The sequence below is a fragment of the Mesocricetus auratus genome, unplaced genomic scaffold, assembly GCF_017639785.1.
Source record: "Mesocricetus auratus isolate SY011 unplaced genomic scaffold, BCM_Maur_2.0 Super-Scaffold_100013, whole genome shotgun sequence".
Taxonomy (NCBI): Eukaryota; Metazoa; Chordata; class Mammalia; order Rodentia; family Cricetidae; genus Mesocricetus; species Mesocricetus auratus.
The window spans coordinates 15222151-15247296 of NW_024429196.1; the positions used below are offsets into that span (position 1 = coordinate 15222151).

General features: G+C 43.8%; 1 protein-coding gene and 1 long non-coding RNA gene across 5 annotated transcripts in view; one reads left to right on the forward strand and one right to left on the reverse strand.

The window, feature by feature from the left end:
- Pip4k2a (phosphatidylinositol-5-phosphate 4-kinase type 2 alpha) overlaps window positions 1-25146 on the forward strand; it is a 159539-nt gene that overhangs the window by 108906 nt on the left and 25487 nt on the right. The window contains exons 4-5 of one of the 2 annotated variants that reach the window (XM_040755419.1): window positions 1574-1726; window positions 21461-21607. In XM_040755419.1, coding sequence (XP_040611353.1) covers window positions 1574-1726; window positions 21461-21607 — 300 coding nt within the window. The remainder of the gene's footprint in view (window positions 1-1573; window positions 1727-21460; window positions 21608-25146) is intronic. The other variant, XM_040755420.1, reaches the window with a different exon arrangement.
- LOC121143502 lies at window positions 7828-14057 on the reverse strand. 3 transcript variants are annotated; one of them, XR_005880714.1, is made up of 3 exons: window positions 13976-14057; window positions 10289-10434; window positions 7828-8010 (listed from the first exon to the last, which is right to left on the reverse strand). It is a non-coding gene; the product is annotated as an uncharacterized LOC121143502 (long non-coding RNA). The 3 variants fall into 3 exon arrangements; XR_005880716.1 differs by lacking the exon at window positions 7828-8010 and adding an exon at window positions 8804-9034; XR_005880715.1 differs by lacking the exon at window positions 7828-8010 and adding an exon at window positions 8936-9037.

The following is a 25146-nucleotide window of genomic DNA, read 5'->3' on the forward strand; positions in this document are numbered from 1 at the left end:
TGAAGGGTCATTTGCCTCCTCAAGCTTCTGTGCTGCTGAGGTCTGATTCTGCTGTGCTGTATTGCACATGGAAATGAGAAAATTACAAAGTGACCTGAATATTTGAGGCAGAGAGTCCTTTCAGCTCAAATTCCATGGTACCGTGATGCTGCCTGCCTCTTCAAAGTCAGCTGTGTTCCCTGGAATTGTGTTTAGTCCACTGGTTCCTATGGATGCTTGTTTAGAGAGGAAACTAAAGCAGGGAGGCAACTTTGCCTTTGAATCCCTGTACACACGGCCAGCAAGCAAGGCCTGGAAGGGGATGATGTCATTACTCAATGGTGCAATAAGCAGTGATGAAGCCCAGACTTCCTCAGATGCAGGAGTTCACTAATGCCACTAGTTTCATGATCAGTGTAGAAAGAGGGGCAAGCAGGGGGACTTTCTTGGCAACTCAAAGAAAGAATGACAAGTGAGTGAAGAGTTGTAGAGCCTTAGCTGCCATGTGGACATCCTGGGGGTACATTGCTTTGCAAAGAGTCTTTACAGAGAGCCCTTCCCTACCCACCCTGGATAACACTCAAAGGTTATTGCAGAGGGGTAGAGGGTGTGCTAACCCAGAGTCTTCTAATGCATTGTTGTAGAACACACTTGTCCAAGCTCCTGTTTCCTCCACAGGCCACAGTTGACTAGCTAAATACTTTGCTAGTTTACTAGTTGAGAACCTAGGTTCTGGGCCAGCAATACAAGCTGGAATTCTAGTTCTTCATTTATTGGCTATATGACTTTTACTCTGTTACTAAACCTCTCCAAACTCATCTTATTGTCTATGAAATGATGTGGTAGTGAGGGCAGCATTGCATAGGATCTTACCAGAATGTGCAGAATTCTGGTTGCCTGCACTATAAAGAGATGTCTTGTGTCTTTGCAATTTCCTTTTGTGACTAAAACCTGATCCTGGTTAGAAGAAAATTTTGAGTTCTAGCCTAACTCTGAAAAGGAGAACAAGGCAAAGAAATAACTCATTACAATTCTAGATATGACCTGCTTGTTTGTTTGTTTGTTCTGAGACAAGATGTTCAGGCCATGCATAGCCTGAAACTTGCTATGTAGACCAGGCTGGCCTATATAGGTCTACATGGAGACTTCTAGGCTAGCCTCAAACCAGGCATGGTTGTACATGCCTTTAATCAAAGATGAGGCAGAGGCAGGTTGATCTCTGTGGATTCAAGGCCAGCCTGGTCTCCCTAGAGAGTTCCAGGATAGCTAGAGATACATAGAATCCTTCTCAAAAACAAAACAGCACCACCACCACACAGGCTAGCCTAGAACTTGCTACCACCCTCCTGATTGCTCTGCACCACCGTGCCCAGCACTTATTGCTTTAAGAACATTAGAACCGTAGTGCTTGCCCAGCTGTTTCCATTTCGTTTAAAAGACTTGCAGTTGAGTTACGAGAATTGTAAAATAATGCCAGCCACTTACCAGTTTGTTCCAGACGCAAATGTTCTTGCTATGACAACAGTGTTCCAGACTCACAAAGCCACACCTTAACCAGTTCTCTTCCCTCCTCTTCTCTCATCCCACCGGGAAGAATTCCTTGACCAGAAGTGCACCCCTGCCCAATGACTCCCAGGCACGCAGCGGGGCTCGGTTTCACACATCCTATGACAAAAGATACGTCATCAAGACCATTACCAGCGAGGACGTGGCAGAGATGCACAACATTCTCAAGAAGTACCACCAGGTAACTTCCCCTTGCCTTTACCAGAGCAGGTTTGCATTCATGCCGAAGTGTCATCAAGGCCAAACTTGTAAAGTATACTCAGGCAATGTAGATGAGACCACATTTGATAGGAAAGTCTTTTATCCTGGTGCTCCAGAGTGACTGGCCTGATTACTGACCTATAACGTGACAATGCTTATGCTCACTATTTATATAACAGTAATCTAAGTTATTTAAAATAAATTCGATCTGGTGATGCTTTCAGTGATTGCCATGGTAAAATTGCTTCCCTAAAGATCTGGCAGAAGATTCCCTCTCTGGCAGAAGTTGGGTGTTACCCTCTGAGTCTGTGTCTGTACACTACTGAGTCTTTTACCCATCTCACTGGCTCTTCCTGTCCAGGATCCACCTTTGGACTATGTAGAAAATTTTCCAATATTAGAGGTGTGTTGGTCACCCCAACTATAATCACTCTGTAATCACCTGGGGGTAAAAAGAAATGCCTTTGAGTCCTGTGGTCTTGCTCTGCATAGCTTTGCATGCTGAAGCACAGATCCGCAGGTCCAAAAGCCAGATCATCCTCAGCTTAAATCCCACCTGCTTTCCATGTGACTTCTGGGTTTTGAGACCTAGCTCCTCATTTATACAATGAAAATATTAATACCTCCCAAGTCCTGAAAATTAAATAAGAAAGACACATATCAAGTAGTACATAGCAAGGTATTGGATACACACTCCATGCTCAGCATATCAGAAAGTAGTGACAGTGATGGTTGTCATGTGACCATGAAGTTAATGCCTGTCGTGAAACAATAAATGAAATCATAGCCTCTTTGCACAAATGTCCCTACTTATGCAACCACTGCAGTAACTGTCCTCAAAAGTGGTATTTAAACACTTGTATGTGCTGGGCAGTGGTGAGGCACACCTTTAATCCCAGCCCTCAGGAAGCAGAGGCAGGTGGATCTCTGTAAATTCAAGGCCTGCCTGGTCTACAGGACAGCCAGAGCTACACAGAGAAACCCTGTCTCAAACAAAACAAACAAACAAATCCACATGTATGCATGTACACATGCATGCACAAGTGCGCACGCACACACACACACACACACACACACACACATTCTGTCTTTCAGAGTCTGTCTCAGTCTGCTTGGCTGTATTAATGAAACACAGACTGGGTAATTTTTATCTTGCAGTTCTAGAGGCTGGGACTTTGAGACCAGGGAACCACAATGGTGGAGGTCCGGTCTGCTCCTGTCAGTGTTGTCCCTGTCACCTCCTCTGGGGGAGATGGGAAAAAACTCTGCTGCTTCTTACTAAATACATGGTCACATCATAAGGAACCCATCCACAGACCCATTTACCACAGTGGTGATTGGGGTTTTCAGGGTTGTGCGTGTGTGTGCACAAGCATGCGAGTGTGCCCAGTGAGTGTAGGTGCCCGTGGAGGCAGAGAGGACATCAGACCCCTGGAGCCAGAGTTCCAGGTTGTTGAGCTTCCTGACCTCGGGTGCTGGGAACCAACTCTGATCTTCTGGAAGAGCAGTAAGCACTCTTAACTCCTAAGCCATTGTTCTGGCCTGTGATTAGGGTTTAAAACTATGAAAGTTGAGGAAACACAAATATTGAGCTTTTACCTTGCTTTTACCTAAACACCTTTAAATTCCCCTCAGCAGTAAAGACTGACGATCACAGAGAGTGTTCAAAGGAAAGTGTTGTGAGCCCTGGCTGCATTAGATGAGGATTTACAAAGAGTTTAGGCATTATTTGTCAAGTATCAGCCTCTCGTACTGTGTGCTTTGAAGGCCGCTCTCGTGTGTATTTGTGAGCTTTGAGATGACTTGTTTAAAGTGTTGCTTTTGGCCGTGCTCTGTGCCCTAATGTGCTGGATTGTTTCTTAGTAATCGCTATTCTTCCAGTCTTTGCAAATGTGATCGAGCACATTTCACTTGCAGTGAAGTCTATAAAAACCTTTGCATTGCATTTGTTTCTGGAAACCTGTGATGGCTCTAATATGTTTTCTGAAAGCGTTAGTCAGTCTTTAAATTCATTTAACATCTAATACATCTTTGATAGCAGCAATTGCATTTGAAATTTATTCTGCCATGTTTACACCACTACCTCTTATTAAAAAAAACTTTTGAAGTGCCCAGCTGATCCCTGTGAGGGCAAAGACACGGGCTTGAACCACTTGAATCCTAGCTCCTCACAGTTTCATTCGCTGCCCCTTTCTGGAACTGGATGCCACATCCGTGTGTTCTTTTTATGCTTCACTTGTCTTGGAACCACTCAAAACAAAGCGGTGTCTTGTGACTGGTGAGAATGTATTCTTCAGATAAATAGCAAAGATGCCTTGTGGACAAGCCTGGGCTCAGAGTGAATCCTTCAACGCTACAGAAATCACAGGTCAAGATGTGTTCTAGTTCCATGTCTGATGCTTGCTAAAACACCCTAGCCAACTGCAATTTAGAGGAGGAAAGAGCTTGTCTTCTAATTCCAGATTACAGTCCATTCCCGAGGAATAGTCAGGGCAGGGACTCAAAGCAGCTAATCACATGATATCCACAGTCAAGACCAGAGAGAAATAAATGCATGCTTGCTGCTGACCACTCAACCAGAATGAATTCTGTAGTTCAGGGCCTCCCGCCTAGGGGATGGTCCTGCCCATGGTGAACTAGGTCAATTAACAATCGAGACAATCCCCCATAGAGACATCCACAGGCCAACCTCATCCCTTATTGAAATTACAATAAAACTAACCGACACAAGGTGTTTTCCTGATGTGACCTAACACATGTTTGATATGCCCCGGTGTTGCGTAATCACGTTGGGCGTCAAGACCGTTGATGACACGCTTCAGGATCACTCACAGTACTAAGATTTCTTTTTGTTTCACTACTACAAAACTGTTATCTTTTTCATATTCCCTTTTATTCAGAAAAGTCACATTTAGCCGACGTCTGTGTTGTCTTCCCATCTTAGAATCCGTATGCCTTAGACAAAATGTAAAGCATCTCGTCACCGAGAGCCACCATTTAAATACAGTTTACTTCAAGGACCCTAAATTGGAGTCAGATGGTGTAGGCCTTTGCTGGTTATGAGCTGGCTGCTTATGCAATCTGTGAGCTCAGATCTCTCATCTGTGTTCCATTTCATTAACTCATCCAGCTGGGCACTTACCCGTTACCATGCTCCAGAAAAGATTTGAAGTTGCCTTCAGAGCAATAAGACAAATTTAAAAAGGAAAAAAAGTAGATAAAAGGTAAATTAAAAAGGAAAGAATTACATTGCAACCTGAAATAAGCCTAAAAACTTATTGTTTTGTTTTTATTTTTTGATTTTTTGGGGCAGGGTTTCTCTGTAGCTTTGGAGCCTTCCTCGAACTCGATCTATAGACCAGGCTGGCCTCGAACTCACAGAGGTCCACCTGCTTCTACCTCCTGAGTCCTGGGATTAAAGGTGTGGGCCACCACCACTTAGCTCCTAAAACTGATTGAGAGTACTTGCTACCTTGAGGGCCACCACTTCGAGCTGAGCTACCTACCTGTACAGAGGGCATTGTACAGGCTGGTTTTGTGTGTCAGCTTGACACAAGCTAAAGTCATCAGAGAGGAAGGAACCTCAGTTGATGAAAAGCTTCCATGAGATCCAGCTGAAAGGCATTTTCTCAGTTAGTGATCAGTGAGGGAAGATCCAGCCCCTTGTGGATGGTACTAACATTAGGACCAGTGAGATAGCTAAGTGGGAAGAGGCATCTGCTACCAGCCCTGATAACCTGAGCTTGGTTCCTGGGAGCCACACGATGGGAGGAGAGGACTGCCTTCCCCTAAGTTGCCTTCTGACCTACACGTATGCACCTACCCACAAACACAAATAAATAAACAAACAAATAAATAAATAAATAAATGAGACAAAACAAAGTTAAGAGTTATGCCAGTTAGGTAAATCCATAACAGTACCATGCTCAAGACCATCTCTGGTGAATAAGTACTATATAAGTTATTAAGATAATTAAGTTCCATTCTTATCCTTAACTTCTTACATCCCGCCCTTGAAATCATGTGTTATTTGGTCATTTACTCTTTTAGTCCACTAGGAGGCATGGTTCCAGTATCGGGTAGCGCTGGTGCCAATTGATGGAGGTTTAAACCGTAGAAGGTCCTGTAAGTTCCAGTGCTGTCCTTGTTGTCCACTCTGTACTAAAGACAGCATCCTGCATCGGACCAGTGGGGAAATCATAATATACATAGCAGACTGGAGTCTTCTGTTTGATTTTCTCTTTTGTATATTTGGGGAAATAATGCTTTGTAAATATGCTTTTCTTCAACTCTGTTGGCTCTGACGCTCTCAGGTCTTACAAATGATGGTTACTTGTCAGCTGTTCTGCTAAGTAGTATCAGAAGAGCATGCAAAAATGAGGCTGAGAGTGTAGCTCAGAGGTGAAACACATCAGCTTTTTGTTATGTGCTTGTTCTTTATGTCTTGGATTTTGGAGACATAATCTTACTATGTAACTCAGGCTGGCTTTTACCACATGGCAATCCTGCTTTAGCCCCTGAAGTTCTGGGATTGCTTTAGCTAGCCCCTGAAGTGCTGGGCTTGGGGATGTGAGCCACCAATCCAGGCCCCTTTGTTTCTTTAAAACATCTGATGATTAAGATGTTTATGGTGCATTGTTGATAGGCCAACCCTTGCAGTTCCTGAGACCTGAGTTTCCTCCGCCTTTGGTCTGCTGGCTTATGCAATGACTAACCAAAACTGATGCAGACCTAGATTTGGGGTTCAGAGTGTTGACTGGGGATCAGTACCATGTGGGGCAGAATCAGCAAACTGGTAGGGCACTATTGAGATGACCTCTGAAGCCTCAGCATGGCTGGATGCCCTGTTGGGTGATGCAGACCCAGAGGGAGCTAAGACCAGAGCCGAGTGACAGGGCCGTCCCTGAGGGCACCTGTGCATCCCTTCTCTTCTTGACCCCCCCCATCCGTGCCACCACTCTAGCTTTCCCCGTGTCTGACGGTCTCTCAGAGCTTGCTTCTGTCTACTGTCTGGAAAGCCTTGGGACTTGATTTAGGGAAACTGCTTCCAAAGTTGTTTGTCACTGATGGATGAGGAGACAGGGACTTGCCAGCTCCCTTCAAGGATTGCAGCTGAGAACAGGGGTCTCAAGTTCCCTTCTCCATCACTTAATTCTCTGCTGGGTTCTATCCAGTACCCTCTCCCTGCCTCACCCCCTTTGGGGGCACCAGCTCTGCAACTGATTCTGGACACATCTGCTCCAGTTTTTGCTTCCTGTCCTCACTTACAGCCATCCAAGGCCCAGAAGACCAAATACCAGCCAAGCTTCCGGTTAGGGCCATCAGTCCCCCTTGTCATCTTCAGTAAACACCACTGATTATAGAACGCACTTCATGGGATATTTTACAGACTTCTACTTCTTCCCCTTGCTCCTTCTCTTTTCTTTGTTGCTCTTCTGGAGGTGGAAACTAAAGCCTCAGGCAAGTGCCCTGCGGAGCACTACACCCAGAGCCCAGGTTCTTTCCTTTTGAATGCTGATGCTCTATGTGGCTCTCCTGGTTTTGGTATTACAGATGGATGAGGAGCCTTCACATGTGCACATCCTCTCTATCACTACAGCTCTAAGAACTGCTATCAACCAGGGGGTGGTCCAGCTTTTGTCTTCAACTACATTGCACGAGGAAGGACTATCTGGGCCACACATAACGCTACAGAGGAATACTGATTCCTTTTAAGCCTGATTTTCTGGCGATTAAGAAAAAAGTTAGAATGCTGGGGCAGCAGCCAGTGATGGAGGACTTGCCTGGCATGTACAAGGCTCTAGGCTGCAGCCCAGCACCACAGAAAAGACAAGAAAAAAGAACTTGTTATTTCTTAAATGTAGTATTATTTTGTTTTGTTTCTCTACTCCAAAAGCATTTAAAACCAAAATAAATTGTATTAATGGATAGACTGTTGTCCCAAGCCAGGAACTCAAGGAAACTTATTTATTTAGTTGTTTATTCTAAAAGTCTCTCGATCCCTCCCTCTCTCCTTCCCCTCCTCTTCTTCCTTCTCAGCCCTCTGGGGTGTGTGTGTGTGTGTGTGTGTGTGTGTGTGTGTGTGTGTGTGTGTGTGTGTGTGTGTGTGTGGTGGCAGCTCACTGATTAAGAGGGCTTCCTGCTCTTCCTGAGGACCTGAGTTTGGATCCCAGAGCCCATGTCTGGCAGGTCACAAGGCCAGTAACTTCAGCTCCAGGGTATCTGACACTTTCCATCTTCGGAAGGCGCACACACGGATGACTTCTGTTAAAACAGACAAATCCACATACACCTAAATAAAAATAAATCCTTAAAAAAACCCGTAGCCACAGGCACAGTAAGGATTACAGATAATTTAATCTTCAAAAACACTTAGTGAAACAAGACTTTACAATGCAGTGTTAATTTGATGTTATGTGAAACTCTCAGTTCAATAGTGAACTGATGAGAACAGCAATTTTGAAACCCAGTTCACACATCACTTAGAGCCCTCTCTGCTGGAACCTTCCGGAGGCTGTGGATCTTTGAATGATGCTCACTTTGTATGAAAAGAGCAGCAGATAAGGAATTCATAATCCTTATTATTCAGCCCAAGAGCGAGGGGAGCTGTGATCTTGAGGCTATGACATCCATGTATTTATGAGTCTGCTTCCAGACATCATTTCTTCAATGCATTGCAGTTCTAATAAGCCTATAGTTAATTCTGAGAAATAAGAGGAAATATGTCTCTACTGATGATGCTGTGGCGTCACATACACATATACTTTTGAGCAGAAAGAAGGACACAGCAGTCGTTGCTTTTATTAGAAACACAAGTCATAGCCAAACATACTGGTTGCATGTTAAAAAAAAGTTTCTGAGGAAAATCTAGGAATGAAACAGAAGCCATGACATAGTATATAATGCAACTAGGTAACATGGTATAGGTAAACAGTGCTTAATAAAAATAATTTTAATGTAAGCTTAGCTAATTCCATGATTTCCTATTGAGAATATGGAATCGGACCCCAAGAATAACAGTGATCAAATTAGCTATCCAAGATAACGAGTTCACTTGTTAAAATTTGGGAGCCAGTATTGGGCATCTGTACCCATGAACACCAGGTCATGGGTGCATTCAGGGGCCAGATAGGGCAGTTTTGATGTTCCTGAAGAGATTGGTGACACTGAGAACCCAGCAGTGTGAAACAATGGTCAGCATTGGGTCCCAGAAAGCAGTGCCTCCAGGAGAACGCTGGCTTCCAGCAGCACATGGGGCAGCTCAACCTTTGTGTAGATGGCCCGAGGCCTGCTTGGGAGAGTAAATTCACATTCTGTGAATCTCTGAGTCATGGCAGATAACCAGCTGCTGTAAACCTTGATAAGTTTGCAGGTGACTCTCCCTTGGGACCTCAGAGGGTCCCAGGACAGGAGTCGTGAGACTTTTGCCGTCTTGAAAGACATCTCCCAGGCTATGTGAGGGCTCTGCACCTGTTGGTTTGATAAACTGGTAGACACATCAGTGCGACAGTAGGAACACCTAGGTGAATTGTGCCCTTTGGCCAGTTGGGAGGGTTGCCCATCCATAAATTCCAGTGCTTGAAAACAAAGTAAATATTTGTACCAGCAGCTTAAAGACATAGCTCTGAGGGTTAAATAGCTACTGTTCCTCTTCTTTTTTCCTGAGTCAGGACCTCAGGATATAGCCCATGCTAACCTCAAACTCAGGGTCACCATGGTTCCACCTCCCAGGGTTGGGATTACAGGTATATACGACCGTGCCTGATGACTTTCCTAGCCTTGCAATCTGGAAGCTAAGCATGGAGAAGGGAGAGAGCAAAGATTCCTCTGATTGCCGTGTGCTTGTCAGCAGTGGTAAGAAATGAGTCAATGCTAAAGATGTTTTGACTTTTTTTTAAAGGGCACCAAACAATAGATATTCAAGAAAAAAATCATAGCATTGTGGTATGCTGGTACATTTTAAAAGGGAAGCTCTCAAAGTTGTGGCCTAAAAGTAGCAGAATGCAGCAGTAAAATTTTTTTTCATTTTTTTAAATTTTATTTTCCAGTTTAAATTTAGATAAGAATCAAGGTTGCTTCACAAGTCAGTTCCAGGTCCCTCTCCCATTCCCTCCCTTCCTCCCGTGCCCTCCCCCTCCCCCCCCCCGTTATCCCCTCATTCCCCCAGGGAGGGTGAGGCCCTCCATGGGGGTGTGCATAGTGTGTCATTTCATATAGGGCAGGGCCTAGACCCTTCCCCAAGAGTTCAGGGTGAGAGTGCACCTCACATTGTTCTATGGGAGTCCAAAGTCCGTGTGTATACTTGGGATGGGTACTGATCTGCTGCCCAAGGCTCAATAGATTCCCTAGGCCTCTTCACTGACACCCAGATTCAGGGGGTCTTGATCAGTCTCATGCTGGCTTCCCAGGCTAATGCCTGGGATTCAAGAGTTAACCTTTGTCTGGTCAGCTGTTTCTGGGGGTTAAACCAGCCCAGTCTTAATCCCTTTGATCATCAGTCCTCCCTCTCTGTATTTTATGTCTGTAAAAAACAATGCCTTACCTTATACACATATGCAGCATTGGAAATTATCTTACAGAGATTCCTAGCGGCAGGGAACTCCCATCATGCATTTAAGATGTATTCCTGGACTAGCAGGATGTCTCGGTGGACAAAGTGCTTGCTGTGAAAGCTTGAGGCTGGGATCCCTGGAACCCACGAAAAGGCAGATGGGAAAGCACTTGTCAGTAATCCTGGCAAGGTGGAGAGGGGAGATGGGAGGATCATCCTCAGGAGCTCAAGGGCCAGCTAGCCTGGTGCCCCATGGGGAACAAGAACCCTGCCTCAAGATGGAAGGAGGGGCCTAGCACCCAAGGGTGATCTCTGACCTCCACATACATGACATGGCATGCATATACCCATCACACACACACACACACACACACACACACACACACACACACACACACACACGCATACACTCGGGCACACATGCATGCACACACATGATAAAATACTGTGTCTATGCACAGCAGTTTCTCTGAGAGTGTTTTGGGGAGCCCCCTGGTTCTTCTGGAGGTCCTCCCTCCTTGCTTTCCCTCCCTTATTCCTTCCCTCCTAAGCCTTCTCACCCTGTGTGTTTTGTTCCTCAGTGATCTGCGATCCTTTGTCCTTATACTCACATTCTTCAGCACAGAACATTGTTTTTCTGTGGGGAAGGGACTCACTGTGTAGCCCAGACTAGCTCTGAATCTTGCATCAGCCTTTCTAGTCCTGAGATTAAACCTGTGCACCACCACCCCCAGCCCGCACAGGGCAGCTCAAAAGCACCAGGTTTCTCCCTAGTTCCTGTGGAGGACCAAAGTTTCCTTCCTAGTCTGTGAAAATAGCAAGGACGGAGAGGAGGAGGAGGCACCTGGGGATTCCCCCACACCATCCTGTGACTCAGAAGGTCACCATTTGCCATCTTTGTAAGTTCAGACATAATTGGGGAAGTTGGGAGAATTTCCAGTGTGAATTCTGTACAAGTCATCAAATATCATTACTGACTTGTATTTGGTGACACATTTGTATCTGTAGGACTGTCACTCCGCTGCCTTTCCTTGCTCTCGTAACCTTCACGGGATACCTAATATGTGTAGAGTGAGAGAATAGTGGAAGGTTTTCCTCAGCCACTGCTATACCATGTAAACTGTAGCCCTTAACAGTCACCCCCTGGATTAACCATGTGACAGCTGTTCTCATAGAGTTGCTTTGTGATGCCTCTGCTATGGTTTGTTTCCATTGTCAACTTGACAGTCTAGGATCACCTGGGAATGCCATCTCAATAAGGCACTGTCTAGATGCTTCCAGGGGCATGTCTGTGGGGGTGCCTAATTAGTAAGACAACTCACGCAGTGTGGGTGACACCATTCCCTGAGTAGGGCATCCTGAATTGTGAAGTGGAAAAAGGCAGTCGAGGGCCAGCATGCCTGCATCCATTCATTCAGTGTTCTGCTTTAGACTGGGTGTGACGTGAGCGGTCTCTTCCTGCCCCTGCTGTGTTGACTTCCCTGCAGTGATGGACTGTAACTGGAATTGTGAGCCAACTAAACCTTTTCTTCCTCACGTTACTCCTGTCACAGTGTTTATCACAGCAACTGGAGGTGAAACTGAGACACTTATCTTTCTATGGCTGACACATGTAGCAGGCTTCCTTGGACCACCAGCCCCCAAATCATGACTGGGAGACTTATTATTAGTTATGAATGCCAGGCCTTATCTATGCTTGCCCCACCAGCTCCGGTACCCTATTTTAACCATTTCTCCTTATCTGCATTTTGCCTCAGGGCTGTTTGCTTTCTTCCATTCTGTAGGTCCTAATTTCGCTGCTTCTTCCGTGTCTGGCTGGCTCCCTTTTCCCTCATCTGTCTTCCCTCCTCTGGAGCCTGGATTCCCCTCCTCCTCACTCTCTCTGCCCACCTGCCCTGCCTATCCCTCTACTGCCCAGCTATTGGCCATTCAACTTTTTATTAGACCAGTCAGGTGCCTTAAGCAGGCACAGCAACACATCGTTAAACAAACGCAGCATACACAAATGTGACACATCTTTACATCATTAAACATATGCAACACACCTTTACATAGTTAAAATAATATCCTGCAACATAAGCAAACTAATCCCATCTTAGCCTGGTTAAAAAAAGATTCTACAACAGACACATACATTCCTTTTCCTTGTGTGATGTGTTTCTTTTATTATGACATCATGAGAACGCTTGGGCCTTCCCCTTCATCGAAAACCAAATCGTACCTTTTCTTTCTGCTTTCAAAATCCAGAACATTCAGATTTCTAATTCTGAGAGCTGAGAGTCCTAATACAATTGTGAACAAAGCAGTGAGGGGGTGTACATTGCCGAGTATTTGTAAGGTGTACCTTCAGTCATTTTCTTTCTTTCTTGTTTTATAAGTATATGGGTGGGCTGGAGGGATAGCTCAGCCGTTAAAGGCTAGGCTCACAGCCAAAAATGTAAGTATATGGGTATTTTACCTGCATGTCTGTCTTTGTACCCTGTGCATGCCTGGTATCCACAGAGCCAAAAGAGATCTTAAACCCTGGGGCTGCAGTTACAGATAATTGTGAGATGCTGCATGGGTGCTGGGAATCAAACTTAGGTCCCCTGGATGAGCAGCCAACAGTCTTAACCACTGAGCTATCTCACCAGCTCCTTGAGTTATTTTTTGAATTTGTTTAATATATTTACTTATTAAATGATCTTTACATGCTATGGACAAGTGTTGGGGATTTGATAATGAGCAAAATAGAAGCAGTGGTCCCTTCATGGAGCATACATTGTCAAAATATACTACACTGAGTTGAGTCCTATGTAAATAAAACTCAAAAGATAATTGTTGACCTTTTAGGATGCAGAGAATGAAAATAGAGGGTGAGATAAGGTTCCTACAAACTGGTCAAGGCTCTGGGCAAACCCCACATATACTGGGCACATGCTCATGGAAGAATTGGGCAACAAGTTAAGAAAGGAGAGAACCAAGAGAGAAAAACCAAATAGGTACCTCAGAAGCCAAGTGGAGATCAGGCAGTAAAGACCTTGAGAAGGTCACGTGCTCAGTGGGCAGCCTGAGAAGCATCTGTCACATTTACTGACCGGTGAGCCATTGGTGCTCTTAATGAGGGCAGATGCCCTGAAGAGGTAGGGGGCAAAATTCATGGGGAAAAGAAGTTCCAGAATGAATGGAAGACAAGGAAAAGCCATAAAACAAATGCAGTCTGTCAGGAAGTTGGTCAGGAGGTCATGGGTGAAAAAGGATATGAATCAAATACAGGCCTGGCTCCATTTCACTTTCTTCATCTGAGCACAAGGTGGGGGGGGGCTTAAGCATGCCCATACATGTGAATGTAGGTATGCCTGCTCCACAGAGCACGTGTGGAGGTCAGGGAAGGTCTGGGCTCTGAGTCCTTGCCCTCCTCCATGTGGGAGGCAGGATCCCTGTTATTCTTTCACAGCCTGTACAAGACTGTCTGGCCCTCACACATCCAAGGATTCTCCTATCCCTGCCTCACCTATAGAGGAACCTGAACAGACTCGTGCACTACAGCACCCTGTTCTAACATGGATTCTGAGGAGTCAAACTCTGCCCCTCATGTGTGCACAGCAAGGGCTCTTACCCACTAAGCCATGTCCTCAGACTCCCATTTTCACTTTCTGTTATAAGAATTTTCAAACATGAAGGAAATTTATAACATACCCTGTAGCGTGTAGTTTTCTTCCGCCAGCCACTTTGGTTTCTCCCCCGCCAGCCGCTTGGGCTCTGCCACACCTGCAGTTCCCAAATAACACACAGGAGGCTATGTTATAATCTAAGTATTTCTCTTACCGGAGAAAATGGTACGGACATCTTACTTCTCTGGCGGCTACCTTGTTTCTGCTGTGTCTCTCTGTAAAGAGAAGCTTTCCTTGCTAGCCGCTTTGGTTTATCACCCGCCAGTCGCCTGGGCTCTGCTGCGTTGTAGTCCCCAAATAACACACAAGACGCTGTATTAATTATGAAGCTGTTGGCCTTGCTTGTTTCTTCCTGGCTAGCTCTGACTAAAGTAATTACCCCATAATTGTCAATCTATGTATTTCTCTTACCGGAGACATTCCGGGCTTCCTACCCCATGGCCGTTACATCTCGAACTCTCTTGTGTTTCTCCTTCTCAGAGTTCTCCTGGACTCCTAGTCCCTCCCATCTAGATTCCCTATAGGCTCAACAGTACTTTATTGACAAATGCACAGGACTTCCCCCAACATCTCCTCTTTTCTGTTTAAACAAAAAGAAAGGTCTTAACTTTAACATAGTCAAATCATATATAACAGAACAGTTATCAAGTAAGAACACAGTTACAATATTTTGTCAACATTTAGCAAGGATTTAAAGGAAATATCATCCATCCCATCCTTGTGAGTCTAAAGTTCTATATGTAGCTTATCTTTTATCATAACTAAGGAAAACTATAATTATAACTATCTGTCTTCAACTCCATCAAAGACCACGGAAGGATAATATATAAACACTAGGATTGACAGAGGTATCTTACTGCCTGGACAGTCACCCGAAGTTCCTCTGTAACGTTGGGGCATCCATCTTCAGCCCATAGGCCACAATGTGTCTGGAACACTTCTCAGCAAAGCAGGAAATTTCAAACTGTCCATCTGCGCTGGCAGTCTGTCAGTCATTTTTCTTTGTCCTGTAGAAAGTCTCTTAGACTCTTTCATGAAGCAGGAACCCTGTAAGACTGAGTTCAGCAGTCACTTTCCTGTGGGTCCTGCATGTCCAGTTTATACAGCAACAGACAAACAGTCTAGGCAAGAGCAGTTTCTTGCCCAAATGGCTAATCTTGCCATGTTGAAAGCAAACTCCATAACAAGTTTCTTCGATGCCCATCTTCCTCTCAGACATAATTGGTGCTGCCAGGAGCAGACATTTCTCATTGTCAAGAAAACCCTAAACCATTTTAAATGCCATTTTCTGAAGGTCTTTAAAAGGTTTGAAGACTGTATATCTATCTCAAATACATCTCTATATATCTAGAAAACCTAACTTACCTAACAATAAGATCTGACTCTTATAAGTAACTATCTATAGCCTGTATTTAATTATGCATTACTTTTTAAAAGATCAGTATAAGCATAATACTTAATCAAGAGGAGAAATATACACATCACAAAATTGACCTTGAATTTGTCTCAATAAATGAAAAACAATACCCATACCATAATTCCCCTTTTTACCATTAAAAAGAGATTGGCTATGATCATTAACCAATTATAAACAATCCCATTTAAATGAAAACAAAGACTTATAAACAAGATGGGAATCAGGACGTCGCTCATTCCAAACTGCTTCCTGCTGGAAGGGGGCGCTGTTCACACCATGGGGATCATGACAAAACTCAGAAACCTGTATAAGTCCTTATTTTCATGGTCTGTAAAGCTCCATCATCTTAGCTGTCTCAATTGTTGAAACGCCTGGCCCACTGCTTCCGGGGGTCTTGGTTCATCAAACCACAGAAGCCTGGAAGGAATCCTCAGCTTTTCATTTTCTGTGGAAACATAAACTAAAACTCCTTTTCCGAGTAACATATTCTTATACTTAAATTTTGAAGTCAAGGCATTTTTAAAAGATAGAAGTTGGATTAATTCAGCAGCATTTATAATCAAGTGTACTTTAGTAGCTGTTCCTTCCTGAGCAATTATAAAACTGAAAAACACAATAGCATATGGTATCCAGACTCTCTGTGTATTTTCCATCTTTACGTGGCTTATTTATTTATCTATTATTAGTTTATTTAGTTTACTTTTATTTATTTTTCTTTGAGACAGGGTTTCTCTTTGGAAATCTGCCTGCCTCTGCCTCTGGAGTAAATCCTACCAGTGTGCGCCACCAAAACGCCGGCTTTTGTATTTATATACCACTTTGCCGTTTCATTTTCTCTCTCAGTCTCACGTATATTTTTAAACACCCTGTAAACCTTTAGAGGTTTTGTCCATCCAAGTCTGACTTTACTGTAAATCTTTACGTTTTTCTGGCCACGTGTCTTATCTGTAAGACCGCCGCTGTTTCCAAGATGGCAGGCGTAAGCGTGATTCCAGCTTACCACCTCAGTCCATGCTGACATCCAGCAAAAGCTGCCACTTCCAGCTGTATGTACACGCCTTTCAATCCTTAGCAGAGTCTCTTAAAACAACCTTGCTGTTTTTTGGGTTTTTTTTTTCTTTTTATGCCGAGTCAGGAAGACTCCGGTAAGCGAGCCACGTGAATCTCGGCTTGTTGATAACAAAACAGAGCCCACCTGAGAAAATGCTGCTACCAAAAATCTGTGCTTCTCTCCGTTCTTCTGTTTCTAAAATTCCTTTAAATCTTTTGTTATTTTGCCTGGAAATTCAATCCCGCTCCTGACAACCCCAAATAACACACAAGGTGCTGTATTAATTATGAAGCTGTTGGCCTTGCTTGTTTCTTCCTGGCTAGCTCTGACTTAAGTAATTACCCCATAATTGTCAATCTATGTATTTCTCTTACCGGAGACATTCCGGGCTTCCTACCCCATGGCCGTTACATCTCGAGCTCTCTTGTGTTTCTCCTTCCCAGAGTTCTCCTGGACTCCTAGTCCCTCCCATCTAGATTCCCTATAGGCTCAACAGTACTTTATTGACAAATAACAGGCAAATAACAGGACTTCCCCAACAGTCTCTCTTTCCCAGAATCCTCCTCAACTCCTAGTCCCACCTATCTTGCTTCCCAACGTGCTTTATTGACACATACACAGGACTTTCCCATCAATACCAATGGTTACAACATTTTGAGGTTTCCCTGAATTATTTGAAAGTAAACAAACACATCTGTAGTGTTTCTCTCTAAATGCTTCAATTTGCTTCTCTGAAATGTAGGTCCTCCCACTCTAGCAAAAATATGGACAGTTAATCAATCCCTCACGACCACTAAATAACTAGTGAGGGACACCCAATTAGCTTCCATTGGTGCCTGTGGGTAGAGGGAGTGTTTGGGTCTTCGCTCAGTTTTGTGAAGGAATCTGCAGTCCACTTAAACGTTCTGTAGGTATTACCAGGGGTCATGGAATCCTGAACTGAGGGGAGACAGTGGTGCCTGAGAACTCAAGGTAGATCCTGGGCCAAATGGAGGGAGGTGTTGGAAGGAGCCTGACCCTCACCTCTGTGCCATAGTAAGAAGCCGGCAGTGGAACCAACTGGAGACTACCTGAGGATGTGACAACAGGAAGCGGGGGTCGTTCCCTCCAGTGGCACCTGCTGTAGGATGACTTGTATAAGGACAGAGTCCAGGTCTCTCTGTTACATGTTATACTGTCACACACAGTGCGTGGCATGTAACAGATGCCCAGTAGACATGTTTATAAATGAATATTGAGAGTAAAGGTTGGGGGTTAAGATTTGAGGGGAACAGAAAAGATCCAGATAACAAACACTCCTTCTGCACTATTTCAATCTCTTAAAAACCCTGTCGTTGGGTCATTTTGTCCCCTGAAAATGTTTTTGTTTTCCAAATGCAAGGGGTCACAGACGTTGAGCATTTCATCCAAGGTCACACAGCATGTGACTGGGTCATGTAGTATTCTAGTGGGAACTGGAGGCATTGGTTCACCATCTCTGGTTCAAGGGTTGCCTCTAGAACAGTGGTTCTCAACCTGAGGGTCAGGACCACTTTGAGGTGTTGAACAACCCTTTCACATATCAGATATTTACATTATGACTCAAAGCAGTAGAAAATGGCAGTTATGGAGTCATAACAAAATAATTTTGTGGTTGGGGGGGTCACAACATGAGGAACTGTATTAAAGGGTCAAAGCATCAGGAAGGTTGAGAACCACTGCTCCTAGAAACTTCTGTCCTTTTGTGCGCAGAAGGAAGGAAAGATGTCTCAGCAGTTAAGAGCACTCGTTCTTGCAAAGAACCTACGTTCTACTCCCAGCACCCACATCGTGGCCCACAACCATCATTAACTCCAGTTCCAGGGGATCCAACACCCTCTCCTGACCCCTGAGGGCACCAGGCAAGGCCCTCATATGCATAAAATAAAAATAAATCTATGAATAAAAACTTTGAAAAGTTTGTGTGCAGAGTTGCCTGGTCTATGGTGAGGGGCCTAAGGAACGCCTTGCTTCTGCACCAGCACTCAGCAGCTGGAACACTGCCCCAGGTCCCCGTCCAGAACCCCAGCCAGCGGGTAGAGTTTTCTCCCCTGCACAATTCCTCATCTGTAAGGTCTTCCTAGACTCTTAGTATCAGATGCAGTTTGGAGGCACTGACATGGAAAAGATGGGCTTTGATGTGATTTGTGATTTTGCACTTTGTTTACACACTTAGGAGTGGTGTTCATTTAATCTGTGTTTTCCAAAGTGTTCTTCTCAGAGCCCCGTGGGGGAGCTGAACCTTTGAGAACAAGTACATGTGATACTTGTTGACAGAATTCATCAGAGTTGGTTGTTTTGCCATGTTATCTAGTCTTGGAGACAGGGAAGTTGTAGTGTGTAACCTGTGGACATATTTTCAAAAACAAAAATTTTTTTTTTTTTGGTTTTACAAGACAGGGTTTCTCTGTATTGTCTTGGAGGCTATCGGTCCAGCCCAGCCTCGAACTCACAGAGATCTGCCTGCCTCTGCCTCCCGAGTGCTGGGATTAAAGGCGTGCGCCACCACCGCCCAGCAAAAACCAAAAGTTTGTTGATTTCCTGTATACCACTCAGTTTCTTTAGCGTGATTCAGTGTGACTATGGGTAGTTCCTCTGTGAGCCAGGCTCTCTGTGGCTCTGCAGAGAGTTTCATCTCGGCAAGCCTTGTTTTTTTGCAGCACTGGTGATTGAACCTTTGTCTTTAAGCATATGTGGCAAGTGCTCTATTCCAGAGCTACAGCCCCATCCCTGACACAGTCTTTTTTTAAGGACAATGTGAGTGGAGGAGTTAATGAGCCAATGCCCTTGCGGCCTCTAATAACCTTCCATGTATGCAAAATAATACCTGCCATAGAATGACCCCCAGATGAGACCCTAAGACATGGCTGTGAGAAGTTTGGAACGTGAGGCAGATAGGTGTGATATTACAGTTTCTTACCAAGGTTTGGAGTGAAAGCTAGCATCACCATAATCAATACTTGAGAAAGGGTGGGTTCAGTAAGATAATGGCATGGAGTCTTTTGACATGCTTTCTCTTGCCATCCTCACAACTGCATTCTAGGTGGGCGTTTGGGTACTCAGCTTTCTGGAACATGAAACCCAAAACTTAAGTGGTTTAGTTAACTTACCCCAAATCCCACTGCATAAAAGTAGCTACCCAAGAATTTATGCTTCGTCTTCCTGGCTCATAAGCCCATTCCCGTCCTACCTCACGAAGTACAGATGCCCCCAGACTGTGTTAAGACCCACTCATCCACCTTCCAGCACTGGCAAACAACAAGGTTTTTAATCCCTTAACTCACTGTGGGAAATTTCTTTTTCAGCCAAGAACTATTAACCACCTGTTGTGCATTAGCAAACCTCAAGTCAGTTTATTGGCTTCAGATTATGCTCCACTCATCTGATTTCAAGTAACAAACTGAGATGAAACTCAATGAAAAAAATTAGACTGCATTCAAATATACAGCTCAATTATTATCTGTAAGGAAAAGGGAATCAGAAGCATCTTTGAAATCTGTCAGAACTCTGCATAGCAAAAACCAAACAGACACTGTTCAGTTCTAATGAGAACTGAGAACTTTTTATTCTTTAGCTAGTTAAACATGCTCAGGCTTAATTATTAATAATGTTTACCAATAAAAAGTCCAATTAGAATATTTTGTTAAAGTTTCATTCTTTAATAAAAAGATCTAACAGTATAGCATTTTTTAAAGACTCAAAATAGAGGTTAGGGAGCTGGCCCCATAGGTAAGATCACTTGTTTGGATAATATGAAGACCTATGTTTGAAACCCCTTGCCCAGTAAAAAGCCAAGCAAGGCTGCATGTGCTGTAAACCCAGCACTGCGGGGAACAGAGCGCAGATCTTGAGAGCTCCCTGGCCAACAAGCTTAGCCAAGATGGTGAGTTTCTAGACAGTCAGTGAGAAACCCTGTCTCAAGGCAATACTACCCAAAGCCCTGCATGGCCTCTCTATGCTGACACACAGGCACATGCATACATACCAAAATAATCCAAGCTATAACCCTTAACTGTTAAGTGAGCATTCTTCCAGGCAGCTGGCGTAGGCACAATGGGTAGGGCACTGACAACGTTGGAATTGTGGTGTTGATGTATCCTGGAGATTTCATCTCTGTGTCGTAGACATAAAATGTTTCCCCATTGTAAAGGCCCCCGTGGTGGTACCCATAGTTGATCAATAACTGCTTCCAAGAGGAAGTAGCTCCCTCTTGTGGCTTCTTGGCATATGACCCAACTCATGTTGTGTCTTTGCAACCCTGGGACTTGATGGGAGCCAGCACCTGGCCAAAGAACTCCAGCTTGTTTGTAGTGCAGGCCCCTTCATGCCCATTGAAGTCCAGATGAAAACAGAATACCTAAACTTCTAGACTTCCTACAGCCTCGCCCTTCCCCTCCGCTACACCACCGCCAAGGTCAAGTGGTGAGGTCATTCATCCTCAGGGCTTCTGGGGAAGAGGAGCAAGGACCTAGATGGACTGTCACTTCAGTTAAGAGAAATCTCCTTTCTTGCTTTGTGCTTCTGTATCCAATTTTGACCTTATGAATTAGTTGGGCTACTAAAAAAAAATGTCTCTTTAGTGATAAGATCGAATGTTCTACCACAGCTTCCAAGGCGAGATTTTTTTCTTTTTTATTATTTTGGGGGATTTTTTTGTGGGGGAGGTTGCAAGGGTAGAGGGTAGATGTGGAGGGATGGGGAGATGAGTGGGATCGGAGTGCATGATGTGAAATTCACAAACAATCAAAAAGCTTGTTTAAAAGATTGAATATTCTAATTTATATAAGAGAGAGAACACAGATCTGAGGGATGGGCAACACAAAGTGATTGTTTTCTGAAAATAAAGCCCCAGGAATTGGACATTTCTACTTCAAATAAGCCCCACAGGTAGAAAGGTCATGTTTCACAGTGATCACCATGTTCTGATGGCTGTTTATCCTCTCTCTTCCCCCTCCCTCTCCCCCTCCCCCCTTCCCCTCCCCTCCTTCCCCTCCCCCTCCCCCTCCCCCACCTCTCCTGCACAGTACATCGTGGAATGTCACGGGGTCACCCTTCTTCCTCAGTTCTTGGGAATGTACCGGCTTAATGTGGACGGAGTGGAAATATACGTGATTGTTACGAGGAATGTGTTCAGCCACCGTTTATCTGTATATAGGAAATACGACTTAAAGGTAAGATTGACTTTGATTATTTTCATTGACTCAAGCTTACCCATCCACATTGTATGTAATAATTAATCGTGAACAAAATGATTTAGATGATTCTAGAGCTTGTGTCCATCGGGCAGCTACCAGTGCCATAGCACATCAGCTGCAGGCCATGTAGCAGTCTATGTGATGGGAGTAGTTGATGGGTGAAACAGACCAGCAAGATAGCCCAGTAGGTAAAAGCACTTGCCCCACAAGCCTGATGACCTGAGTTCACTCCTCAGAATCCATGCAGAAGGCCCAAAAGTTGGCCTCTGACCTCCGCCTGCACATGCACAAGAAACACACACACACACACACCAGTAAATAAAGAAAAAAACATTTAAGTAAGGATTTCATATATGTGTGTGTATGTAATTATTACTATTATGGGTAGAAATGAACAGGGAAAGGCCACACTTCTGCCAACAGTAGACAAGTAGTCTATTGTTGAGCTACAGTCTGAGCCCTTTTTCTTCTTATTTTGAGACAGGATCTCACTCAGTTGCCCAAGCTAGCATTAAACTCACTCTGTAGCCAAAACAGACGCTGAGTTATAATCCTGGCCTCAGCTTGCCAAGTGGCTGGGATCACAGACCTGTTCTACCAGACCTAGCAAGGTATGCATTTCTAAGGAGGGTGTAAGGAAAGCTGCACCTGAGAGGGTGCCATTGGAGCCAACGTAAAAGAAATGAGGGAAGACTCCTGACAAAGGGGACAGCAAAAGCCCAACGATTTGTAATGACACAGGGACCCCTGGAGAATTTTGAGTGCAGTGACATGATCTGACTTTTAGAAATTCAGACTCAGCCAAGTATGATATGGTTCCATTTTTATAAATAAAGTTTTATTGATGTATCACCATGTGTACAGTATGTGTTATCTGTGCATTTGAAGTATATTGATCAAGTTGAACAGTGACCACAGCGACTTTGCAAAACACAGAACTAAAAATATTTACCCTCTGACCACTGAAAAGGTTTTTCTCTCTTGATCTGTGGTATTTGGCTGTCAGAATTTTTTTTTAATCTTAGAACTCATTCACATGCACAAAAAAGAACCCTAAAAAGCTTTTCTTATATAGGTTATGTCTACAGATAGCTACAGTATTAGAAACAGATACAGGGACTTGATAGATGGCTCTGTGGTTAAAAGTACTTGTTTTTCAAGAGGACATGATTAGTTCCCAGCATCAGACAACTCATTACCTCCTGTAACTTCACCTCCAGGAATAAACACCCTTTTCTAACCTATCCATGCTCCCCACATACCATTACACATAAATAAAAAAATCTTTGCTTAAAAGAAATTTACAAGTATGTTAACTTATAAGTTTATAAGATGTTGAAATTGAAATTAATGTTTATTAATAGCTACTTTAAATAATGAAAATACTATGTATTAATTGATTTTTGTGAAAATAACTTTTCAAAATATTAGTGAGACAAACATGGTTTTACTTTTTTGTTGTTTTTTGTTATTGTTGTTGTTTTGGGTTTCTCCATGTAGCCCTGGATATCCTGGAACTCACTCTGTAGATCAGGCTGGCCTCAAACTCAGTGGGCACTAGCACCACCACTGCCTGGCACATTTTATTTTAATTAAATTTATTCTTTGCGTTTCAGTTTGTATATGGTATATTCCACTCACACTCATCCTTCCCTCCCACCCCCTTATTTGAAATCTCTGTAATGTCTGAATTAATATAGACAGTTAGAATGACATATCTGATCCTGTGGTCAACATGTTGTGCTATAATTTGGTTGGGTAGGTGGGAAAAAATGTTAGTTCACACAAATACATAGTTAGAAAAAAGAGACGAGAAGTTTTAGGGTTAATTTAGGTGCCCTTTGATAATACACCAAAGCTTAGCAGTTAGTAATATCTCCAGTATAAGTCATACTGAGGAATTCGTGCCCTGGTCATTAAGATCTATTGTCAGTTGCATCCACTGGTCCAAGTATGCAGTTTTATATTCATACGTGTCTCACTGAAGACATAATTTGTTTCTTAATTAACATAGTTTATCCCAATGTCCAAATATTGAATTATGTAGCATCAAAAGTCACATGACCATCTCCACCAGTCACACTGAATGCCTCTCATGTATGGGAAACTGAAGACAAATACAGTTTTTCAAAAGTCTGGTTTTTCATTTGGTAGCATTTTATTTGCTGACCTCAAAGTCCTGTATGTCATATCATGAAATGACAGAACACAGCTCATCCAGAGCCTTGCAGTTTCATCCATTGTCCAGCGAGTGATTTTCCTTTTCAGATCTGGACAAATACAGTTCATTTGTGAGTTTTTTTTTTCAAATAAAAATGTTGTTTTCTGGGAAAAAAAGGTAGCTTGTTTATTCCTGCACCTGTCGGAAGAATGACTCTGGTCAGCATTTACTGCTTAAACAGACATTCTGTCGGCCTGCCTCCTCTTCAGTACTGCAGGGTGTGTGCTGCAGGATCATGGTCCTGCATTGCTTCTTCAAGGACTTTCATAGAGGATGCTAGGGACCTGGGCTTATCTCAATGACTCTTAACTGCCCACTATTGTGCTTGCAATGTCCTTGTGAACATCAAGAGAGTGAAGAGGCAACTGGTGTCACAGTATTATTAAAAACAATTTTGCCAGATGTGGTATTACACACCTGTAACCTCAGCAGTCAGGACGTTGAGACAGTAAATTCACAAATTCAAAGCCAGCCTGAGCCGCATAACAAGTTTCAAGTCAGGCTTTCAATGCAGATGACGTCCTGTCTCAAAAGGCCAAACAAACAAGCAACAGTTTTGACCTTGCAGGCCCCTCAGAGAACCCCAGGATTTAACCCACACTTTGAGAATGCTAATGTACGTAAAAGGAAATGACGCAGCCTTAGTGTCCACCCCCTGAATGCCAGGCAGACTGAACTTTCTGCTCACAGCCTTGTCCTGTCCTGTATCCAGCTCTCAACTCAAGCCATTTTGTTGCCCTGGAATTGCTTCTAGGGAGTTCCATCCACACCCAGTTCTTGCCTTTGACACCTGTTCTTCCCTGAAACAGTGGGACAGAGTAGCAGTGCTCACACTACTGAGAAGTTTCGGGGTCTGGGTGGTTCTCTGGCTGTCTCACTTCAGAAAGCCAGTATGGTCTCAGAAGCCCCATGAAGTTAGCAGCTGTGTGCAATTTCCTGAACCTTCAAGCCTCAGTTTCCTGGTTTATTGCAGCAGGGATAGCTTTATCTGCACCTAGAGAGTACAGTAAGATGCATGCATAGCCTTATACACAGCATAAGGCTCAGCTTATAGGAACTGGGGGTCTTGTCTATTTTGCTAGTGTATCAGTTACTTGAGGGCAAGCCTTGTGTCCCACTTAATGTTTATTCCCTTGAAATTCTAAGATAGCCCTGCCTTCAAGTATGCATGCCCAGGTATAAGTTACATTTACAGACTGGATATCTTAGCATTTCACAATGTCATCTCTCTCTTTCCATTGTAGAACAAAAACACTGTTCTTGCCAGAGCCCCCAAGTACATGGAAACTGTACC